General features: G+C 28.9%; 1 protein-coding gene across 1 annotated transcript; it reads right to left on the bottom strand.

Moving 5' to 3' along the window:
• Window positions 1-7,007: 7,007 nt before the first annotated feature.
• Window positions 7,008-10,252, bottom strand: LOC131603659 (homeobox protein BEL1 homolog). Its single transcript, XM_058876067.1, has 4 exons — window positions 9,218-10,252; window positions 8,668-9,050; window positions 8,061-8,121; window positions 7,008-7,802 (listed from the first exon to the last, which is right to left on the bottom strand). The coding sequence occupies exons 1-4, from the start codon at window positions 10,031-10,033 to the stop codon at window positions 7,176-7,178; spliced, it is 1,887 nt and encodes a 628-aa protein (XP_058732050.1). The 5' UTR covers window positions 10,034-10,252; the 3' UTR covers window positions 7,008-7,175.
• Between the last annotated feature and the right edge of the window lie 407 nt (window positions 10,253-10,659).

Raw genomic sequence — 10,659 nt, 5'->3', positions numbered from 1 at the left:
ATTTATAATAATAATAATAAATAATTATTACGGACTACTATAATTATCAAATTTTTGCAGAACATCAATCATGGGTTAAACCACAATGAATTTCTTCTTAAATGCTTACAAATTCACACTGTTAAAATTAAATACAGACCAAATTTTCTAATCAATTTGAAAATCAATTTAAGCTGCCAAAGCTTCAGTCCCCAACAAAATCTTCTTTTTTCTCCATTCCACAAAAAACCTGTCAGAAAAATAAAAAAGCACCATGAACATGATTTTTAAAACATGAAACCTAATGAAAAAATTGATGAAAAAAATAGTTTCAAAAGCATAAATTATTTTCTCAACAATAATGAAATAGATGTTGCACAAAGTTGTTTCTGAAAAAATAATAAAAAATATTAATGAAAAGAAACAAACAACTTAAATTATAATTTTTACATGATCGATGGAACAAAAATAGTAAAAGCTCAACCTTTTTTTTTATAAAATGAGATAAAAAGGTGTAAAATCACATAATATTCAAAAACTTCAAAAGAAACTAAAATAAAAACCAGACATGTAAAAAAATTAAAATTCACCTTAAGATGTTTCTCTGTTTCCTTTCACTTGATAGATCTGAAGGTAAAAAATTGGTAGATCTCTTATAAAAATGGTAGATCTCTTATAAAAATGGTAGATCTCTTCAAATCTCATACATACTTGCTGCAAAATAAGAGCAACAAATTAAATTCACACAAAATCTGAAATAAAAAAAATAACAAAGAGATTGATTTGGGGCTTTCATCGAACACGATGCAGGCAAGGTGCATTCTATATTTTGAAAGCACATTATTGACACAAACAACTCTCACAACAACAACAACAACAACAACAATAAATAACACCATACAAATAAAATAGGAGCAAATAAAAGGAAAATCTGAACAAAAATCAAAAGTGAAAAGGAGATTCACATTTTATCGAAACCTGCAATAACAACAACAAATATAATCAACAACATAATCATCGGTGTTTCGTAGATCTAAGTAAAGAAGGATAAAATTATCATTTTTGTTGAAGAAAAAGAATAGAGAAGAAAGAAGAAGAATAAGAGAGAGGAAGCAGAAGAGAGAAAAAGAAGAGAGGAAGAGAAAAGTAGAGGAACAGAGAAGAAAGAAGAAGGAGAAGAGAGAGAACGTGTAGGAGAAGTGATTGGGGCATGAAAAGTGGAAAAAGTTGTGGGAGCATAAAAGTGGTTCAGTAAAAGATTTGAGGTGATTCTATCATAAAGTTAAATAATATAATATTGTTTATTTTTTAAAATCCATCAGCTTTGCAACCAAATGAAAAGAAGCAATTGAAGAAAGCTTAGACCATCCACGTGGCTAGCTATATGAGCAGCAGGGTAAAATTGTAATTGGCAAAACATAAAACTTTCTTATATTGTAGATACATTGAATCGTACTACTTTTCAAAGTCAACTCGATTGGGTGGGATAACTCAGCTGACACTTGCTAGTTGGGTTACGAACACGGTAAACAGGTTGTTAATATTTATAAATCAACAACTTTATAAAAATAAAAAAGTCAATATCAAAATATAATTATCTTTCTTTCCTTTCCTTCTGCTTCATTCAAATGTGTGTTTACAATTGGGATGACATTTACAAAATTTCTTCCTTCTTAGAATTTCATTCTATGGAGCTAAGATTAATTTTGTATCACATTTTTCAAAATTCTAGACAATGCCTTAAATATGCACTTGATTAGAGAAATCACTCATTCAATCCAATCGGGTTAAAAGAAATATCTTTTTAAAATAAAATTAAAAAATATTAAAAAATATTTTAGAATTTTTAAAGGATATTTTTTACCCAATGCACAAAGAAATTGTCTAAATGTAATACATTAGTTTTATGCCAATTAAAAGATTATAATGAGATGGGCTTATTAAGCTTAAAACATGCAGATGGGCTCACAAGTTGCTCTTTATATTTGAGATGGGCTGTTCTAATTATACATACACTATTTCTTAATGCACCCTTATATCTTTTTAGAAATCTTTGGCGAAATTCTCGTAATATCTTCTTAATTTGGAGATCTATCTCCAAACATATTCAATATTTTATTTTTAAGGATTTTCAGATATGTATATCCGAAATAACTTAATATATCGTTTTTTAAAAGTTTTCACATATCCATATATGAAATAAACCAATATTTTATTTTTAGGTTGTTTCTCGGATATGCATATTCGAACTAATAGAGTGTCAAGAAAATTAAAATTAAGTTGTATCAATTATATTAATTGTGTTATCTTATTATATATAATTTATATGAATATAAATATATTCTAATATTAGCTCATTAAACACATATTATAATACATAAAATAACTATGAACAACTTATATGTAATAAAATATTTGTTATATTAATAAAAAAAAATATACCTAAGGTGATCTCATTAAACATATATTATATGTAATAAAAAATACAATAATAAAAATAAATATTTTTCTTTTTTAATAAAAACAGAAAATATCTTTTTTAATATCATTATCTTTTTTAATATAATTCAAAAAAATATCTGAAATATTTGTTTTTATTACTATATTTTTTATTACATATATTATGTATTTAATGAGATCACATTAAGGTATATTTTTCGGTATTTTTTAATTTATTAATATAAAAATATTATGTAATTTTTTAATCTATATAAATTATTCATAGGTATTTTCGGTATTATAATATGTGGTTAATAAAGCAATATTCGGATAAATTTATATTCAATTTTTTTTTACACCATCAACCTCATCATCGTTCAAAATGCATTGATGTATTTATATATATATATATATATATATATATATATATATATATATATATATATATATATATATATATATATATATATATATATATATATATATATATATATATTATATTTCCATTTATTCATATTCAAGTGGTTGCTATTATATTAAACTCAACGTTACTCAGAAGGATCATTTTGGATTCTTTTAAATCAGGTATAGAAGGACTTTTTTGAACAATTGCTCAATTAACATGGATGACAAGGAAAATGATGTTAAGAGCGTATACGGTGATAAAATAGATATGTATTATGCTTGCTCAGATGAAGAGTCTAAAGATTGAAACTCGGCCTTGCAGAAACAAAAACTTGCCAATAAAACTTCCTGACTTTGATGTGATTCCTAATAATATTGTTGATAATGATGGTGAATTAGTGCAATATGCAATGTTTGTAAATTTAAAATATGTTGATTTCATGATAGCATTGAAGGATCAAGTGTGCAATTATGCTATTCTTAAAAAAAATAAGATCCAGAGATAAAAATAGAACCTATGAGTTAACTAAATTTACCAAGTAAAAAGAAGGCTATTGATGTTAAATGGGTGTGCAAGCTTAAACATAATCTCAAAGGAAAATTATGAAGCATAAGGCGATATTGATGGATAAAGGGTTCCTCCAAAGGCAATTCCTAAATTACTATGAAGTTTCTCACCTTTGTCCAGACATGAAACAATCAGACTAATCACTGTTCTATCTTGTAAAAGAAATTTCCCCTTATTCCATTTAAATGTTAAGTTAGCATTTTTCAAGAAACCACAAGAACAAGTTACCTTTGGGAAGAAACCTCTAGGTTTTTGAATTAAAGGAAAAGAGGATATATTGTGTAAAGAATCCACAAGGCTCTATATGATTTCAAGCATTCCCGAAAAGTATCGAGCAAGAGAACATACAAGTTCTTTGATCAACAAAGATTCAAAAGTGTATTGTTAAACACAGTGTATATGTAAAAGATAATGAGGAAAACTACATATGCTATTACGTGGATGATTTATTGAAAGATGAAGGTTGAAGTTGAAATGACAACCCTTGACAAACTTGCTTACTTTTTAGGAATAAAATTTTAAAAAATAGCTAACAATCTATTACTCCATCGATTCAAGTATTCAACTGAGATCTTAAGAAAATTGGAGATCATTGACTGCAATTCTAAAGTAAAACATATTGAAGCAAGACTAAGAATCATAAAGATGATGAAGATCCTAAAATATTTATGTTGAAGCAAGATTAAAGTATTTGTGTCAAAGTATGTATGTTATCTGCTCATTAAGTCTCACTTCTAGATGCTAACAAGTTTTTAGAAGGTTTTAAAAAGATGACTGGTGTGGTGATAAGGGATATAAGGAATAAAATTTGTTATTTATTCGAGTTTCAAGGATCACCAATATCATAGTGTAATAAAAAGCAATCTGTTATTGAAATGTCAAATTGTAAAGTTGAATATATAACATGATCACTATCAACTCGCTAAGGAAACTAATTGTAATACCTCATGAATTATTTGAAAATCACACTACTATAAAAGTGCATTTAACCTCGAACGTGAAATGTATTATACCTCAGCTAAAGAACCAAGGTAACGAAGAGCGTCATGAAAAGTAATAACTTTACCCTTCAGTTATAAAACACCGAGGAGAAAATGATTTTCAAAAATAGCGTACGTAACAAACCTCTCGGTTAACCAATACACTGAGGAGTAAGATTGATATTTTTAAAAAATTCGTGACAAACAATGTTTACTCGTAATATTACATTGTTTGCACAAAATATTTCTGTAAATACATATAACAAATATTAAAGTCGATTCAGCGACATCAGTTTTGATAAAGATCAGATGTTGGATCCTTGTTTCATTGAAATGTCGGGAAAGATAAAATGTTGGATGCAATATATTCAAGATCCTTTTTGCATAAATTTGTTCTTATGTAAAATAAGAAAATGGTTAGTTAAATGAATGAATATATATTATTGATGAACACCATAAAAAATTGATTATTGAAGAACACAAACCTTAAACACAATTTATTTTCTACTCTTGCAATCCATCATAGAGAACTTTATCGAGTTTTTTACGCTTCAAAGTTTTCATGTTATATGTTTTATTAAGAATAATTGATATTCAAAATGCTTTTATAATGGATGTCTGTTAGGTTTCACGCGGATCATTAATGGAAGTGTCTTGAGCATTGATAATCATGAAGTGGACGATACCGGTTTGTTTAAGGATGATGATCATTATTCTCAGTTATCCCGCCAAAAATATTCTCTCGGTTTCTGACAAAAACAAGGTAAAAGGTGTATAAGATTTTTTTTAACACTACATCGTTTACACATAATATTAAATTACGTTATTACAACAAATGCAATGTTATCATAGTAGTTGTTGTTCTTGGAGAATAACACATCTTTGCTCTAATCCATATTCTGGTGGATAGATTTTATGTTCATTATTTTAAAGTTCTATGGACTGCATGCAATCAACTTTTAACGAGCAAATTCTATCAAGGACAACCTTCTTTGTTGCTTATATCTTTTCAAAGGTTGAACAACCTTCTTTGTTTAACCTGAAAGCAAGAATAATTCTATGCACAATTGCAATCTATCATAGGAAACTTTTCAAACACTCATTAACAGATAATTAACATAGAGTTGTTCCAAAATTATAACATTAACACCATTATGTGATAGATTGAAAGGGCAGAGAAAAATATTTTGTTCAAGGGTAGAAGAACATTGAAGATTTTTTCTGTCTTGCAATCCATTCCAAAAAATGATGCGTACTAGTTTGGGGCGGCAACATATAAGTTAAGATTATGATAAAATTTGTTTAATGAGTGCTTTTATATTAAAATGTGATTATGTTATCCCTCGATTTTTAAGGAAACTAAAGGGTTGGATGATTTAATATTCAGTTATAAACAAATAAAAATATAATCATCCTTATGTGGGATTTGAAGCGTATCTTAATTTGTTTTATCCCTCGGTTTTATTAGAAACCGAGAGAATATATTGTTTTTATTTATATAAAAAATAAAACATAACACACTTTGGTATAATATCTCGATTTTTATTTGACTGAGATGAAAATTTCGTCATAAAAATTATTATATGTTGTAGTGTCAGTAACAACATTGCAGACAACAAATCAACCATTAATTAAAAAAGGTTCCATTTTTATAATTAAAAAAAAAAAACAAGTGAACAAGAATAGGTTGATAGTTGGGTATTTTCATACAAAAAAGCAACTCCCAGACTTGCTTATCAAAGATAGATCAATTTCTAAAGTTAAGAAGATAAATTGAAATAGTAACTTCTGATAGTTTGAAACTTTGAATTAAGAAGTGTTAGTTATAATTCAAACTTTTCAATTTTTTTAGTAGTTATAGTTGTTACAAATTAATTAATAAGTTATAGATTAATTATAGTTAACTAGAAAGAGGGTTGATAACCCTCAATAAAAACCCTTCCTTGCTTATAAATCATTCACTCTTTCTTTACTACTACTTTCATAACTTCTTCTCCCTCAATTCCTCTTCTATTCTTTATTGCTTTAGCTGCAAACAATTGATTCAACTTGGATTTCAATCCAACAGAAATTAACTCTAAGACATTCAATTTAAAATTTCTTAGAGTTATTTTAAACACAATACACATAGTTGAGTAAATAAAATATTGAAATATGCTATTATACTAAATAAGAACAAAAAGTGGACAAATATCTGTCCATCAAAAAACACACACACACAAGTTGCATTGCATTCATTAGAGACCATTCATCTCATCCTCAAAACCCTAGTAGTGCCTCCAACACTAATTGAAAAGCCAAATTTATTTTTTTCGATGAAAATAAAAGAAAGGCACCGTCGAACCAATTATAAAAATGACATATCATATAAAGCAATCAATTCTCATTGGCACAAGAACTTGTCTTTATGAAATGAATAAGGGACCACAATTAATCCCCAACAAATTATCTTTCATATTTTCTCTCATTCTTGTTTTTAGCATCCATCCAAATTTGCACAGCCAAATCATTTTTATGTCCTTCAAATATTCTTTTTCACATTTCATCAATAAACTACAAAACATATTTAATATTCTTCTAAAACTTAATTTTCATTTCCACTTGTGCTACCTGTTAGCTCAGTGGTCAATCAACAGTTCTACAAACTAAATGTTAAATTATAGAAAATTAATTAAGTACCATATATAATTCAATTAATTAATATAACTATATAATTTCTTCTACCATAACCTAATGTAGCATTCATGTTCATATAACATTAATTTAACATTAATTCAAGAACCTTTGATATTGTATGATCATGATCATGCTAAGTCATGTAGCAATTGTGTCCCCATGAGATTCCTATAAGGCATAATATTTGTTCCTTCACCATCCAAAAGAGAGTATTGAACTGGCTCTTCAATTTGATCCCTTGTATAAAACATTGGACTTTGGTTTGTTGATGGAAAAGCCAAACTCACTCCATTTCCACCATGTTGTTGTAACCCTAACGTCAACGAAACTCCACCACCTCCGCCTCCACCACCGTGATGGAAACTCTCACTAGGGTAAGCACCAACCATGTGATCAGAAGAATGATGTCTATTGTATGAAGAAAAATCAATATCAACCGATCCAAACGCGTCCACGGCTAATTGATCATGATGATGATGCAAATTCTTGTTTGCCTCGTTTTTATGATCGTTGTTGATTATCGACGAGACACATTCAGAATCAATCCTAAGTAGTCGCGGCTTTTGATCTTCATGAGGATGTTGTGTTGGAGATTGATCTTGAAGTACATTAAGATTTTCCTCTTCATGATTAAGGTTGTTTCCTCCCTCCGAGGTTGTCGTGTTCCTTTGTTGCTCTTTCTCTTCTTCTAAATACATTTCTTCCACCATTGGCTTCCATAGTCTCACTCTTGCATTAATAAACCAATTTGATACCTGCTTTTCAATTTTATTCAATTAAATAACATGTCTCACCAAAAAAAATCTTCCAAACTTATGTCACCTCATCTTATATATATAACAATAATTAACATATATTAACACTCACTCTTTGAAAATATTAATATGAAATTTTTGCGTGACAGATCCAAAAAGACCATATAATAAAATATGTTTGTTTGATAATAATAATAATAATAATGACTATATAATTATTATTATTTTGCTTATAATATAATAACAAAATGAACATGCCTGGCTTCTTGAGAGACCGGTTTGCCGGGCCAAAATATGTTTATCAACGTCACTTGGATACCTACAAAAATTTGAAAAAATTAATTAATTAATTAAGAATATATATAAATGAAAATATGAATATATAAACTTGTGTGTCACGTATATATCATATATTAATTAGAAAATAATAGTAATAATATATATTAGAGATAAGTATATAGTGGGGAAGAAAGAATAGTCCCTACAAAGAAGGATTAATTAAGTCCACATAAAAATGAAAAGAAGTAGTTGAGAAAGAGACGCAAAAATAAAAGATGATGTAGAAATGATTGACAAAACAATACACAACAACAACATATGAAAAGATGGAATCTGAATGGTGATGCACAGAAACTAACAAAAAAAAAATGGAAAAGATTCTCAATATGAGAAAATTCACGATGCCATTTTCACAACTGCCAATACTTGTTGTTATTTTTCAAAATGGCGAAAAAACATTGATTCATAGAAAAATCTATTTTGGAGCAATCTATAATATAGAACGTTAAGAGTCTTAAGAGTTAAGAGTCTCGCATCAGACGTAGAAAGCAGTAAAGTAAAAATAAGAATGGTTTATTATAATTACGGATGAAGAAAGTGTTCGAAGAGCCAAGCTCGAAGAACCGAGACAGATCGTTCGGGGAGACCGCGCTGAGGTCGCCAAGGATGTGTTTCCATGATGTTTATTTGTTGGAATGCTCTTTGTTGTCTTAGAACTCTGTCGAGAATTTTGAGCCTAGGAGTTTCGCCCTTGGTTGTTCCGGGTGCAATAGGGTCTTTTTCTCCCATTGTTTTTCTCGTTCTTTCGATTTGTTCCATTATTCCATCTTTTAAACACCTAAAATGTCTTGACATGGCTTTTAATGCTAATGCTGAATAAACTTTTGCAGCTCCATTTCCAGCTACTCCTTCAAATGTTGATACCACACTCTTCATTTGGTTGCAATAGTTCTTGTACCTTCTATCCACCTTATTATTCACAAAAAAAAAAAAAAAACATAAATTCATAAGAAAAATGAAATTTTGTGACATGAATATAGTACTATGTCACATAAATTAATAAAAAAATATGGTACTATTTTTTTTTTATAGACGAAATGATAATAACTAGTGATAATAACCAATAATCAGTATACCTCTTCGAGCATGGAAAGTAGCTTAGTTTTTCTTTTCTGGAGTTCGACGAACTCGACGGAGGTTAAGGAGTGTTTGATGGAGGAACTGGTGCTACCATTGTGAGTATTTTCTTCTTCGAAATTTTGCTTGTTGTTGAATTTTTGAGATTTTTGTTTTTGTGAAACAAGATCATTTTGTTTTGTGGATTCTAAGCTACAAAGCTCGTTGAGAAGCTGTTGAGCTGGTAGTAAGAACTTAGAGTTTTTGAGAAGGAAATGACCTTGATACCCTTGATCTTGGATTTGATGAGTGTTTCTTAGTTCAAAAGATTGTAAGACTAAGGATGAAGGGTTTGTTGAGCTAAGAGAGAGTGAAAGTCCTTGACTTGGTCTTTCGTTGCCTTCACATGGGAAAACACATCTTAGTGATGAATCATCAACTTGTTGCCACTGTGAGGAAGATGAAGAATCTTGATGTTGTTGATGATGGTGAAGCATGTTTAGGTTTTGATGATCGTTACTTGTTGTTTCAGAAACAGTGAAATCTTGATGATGATGATGATGTTGTTGAGGATGATGATGATAGGAAGGTGAAGGGCCAACATGTTGTTGACTTAGTTTTCCTCCTGAGAAATTTGTTTTCCACATGTTTGTGTCAGTACTATGTTGTTGTTGTTGATGATGTTGTTGATGATGAAGATGTTTTGAAAACCCTATCATCTCCATGCCTGTTGTGAGATTGAACATCTCTGGATCCGACACAAAACCTTGGATTTGTGGGTTATAACAAAATCCACCACTTGATGTTTTTTCATCTTCACAAAGTTGTCTAGCCATGAAAAAAATTAACTAAAGAAACATGAGATGTTTTAGTTTGTATATTATGATGATGGGAACATGAAGAAGAGAGTTGGGAAGAAAGATGAGAAATACTTGCTCAGAAATGGAAGATGAAATAATAGAGGGTTATGATGATGAGGATGATGCCTCCATGCTATGTATGTTTCTCTCTCTCTATTTTTTTAACAAGTGATGAGTCAATGGACCAAGATTTATATATACAACCAAATTAGTCTTCTTATATAAATGAAATTAATAATAAATATTGTGGAAATTTCCTCAATTATTTCTTACCTAGTATTAGAAAACTCTTACATTCAATAAATATTTTAATATCATTCATTTTTAATGTAATTCTTGTGATGTTGATTAGTTGGATGAAAGTTGAGATTAATTGAAAAAAATTATAAGAATTTTTTTTATTATATGAATACAAGAGAGAAATAATAGTTAGAATAAAAATTCAAAAAATAAAAATTGCTTTTAATTTTAAGTCTTGCTACAAACCATGACAAAGATATAACTTAATGTGTTTGAAAATATTCTCTGCTCCTTTTAAAGTCCCCTTGAACTACAGCTGTCTCTGGACCAATTAAAGTCACCTTGGCATGCCCAATTAGTTT

This window comes from Vicia villosa, linkage group LG5, assembly GCF_029867415.1.
Source record: "Vicia villosa cultivar HV-30 ecotype Madison, WI linkage group LG5, Vvil1.0, whole genome shotgun sequence".
Classification (NCBI taxonomy): Eukaryota; Viridiplantae; Streptophyta; class Magnoliopsida; order Fabales; family Fabaceae; genus Vicia; species Vicia villosa.
The sequence above is the reverse complement of the archived record's forward strand: the minus strand, read 5'-3'. Positions and strand labels throughout refer to the sequence as shown.

Bases quoted from the DNA above. Each gene is read 5' to 3' on its own strand.
- LOC131603659 (XM_058876067.1), bottom strand. From the start codon at position 10,033: ATGGCTAGACAACTTTGTGAAGATGAAAAAACATCAAGTGGTGGATTT. The intron at 8,122-8,667 runs GTAATTATAATA...AAATTTTTGTAG, and splicing joins TTCGAACACTTTCTTCATCC to GTATCCAAGTGACGTTGATA. The intron at 7,803-8,060 runs GCATGTTCATTT...ATTGAAAAGCAG, and splicing joins CCGGTCTCTCAAGAAGCCAG to GTATCAAATTGGTTTATTAA.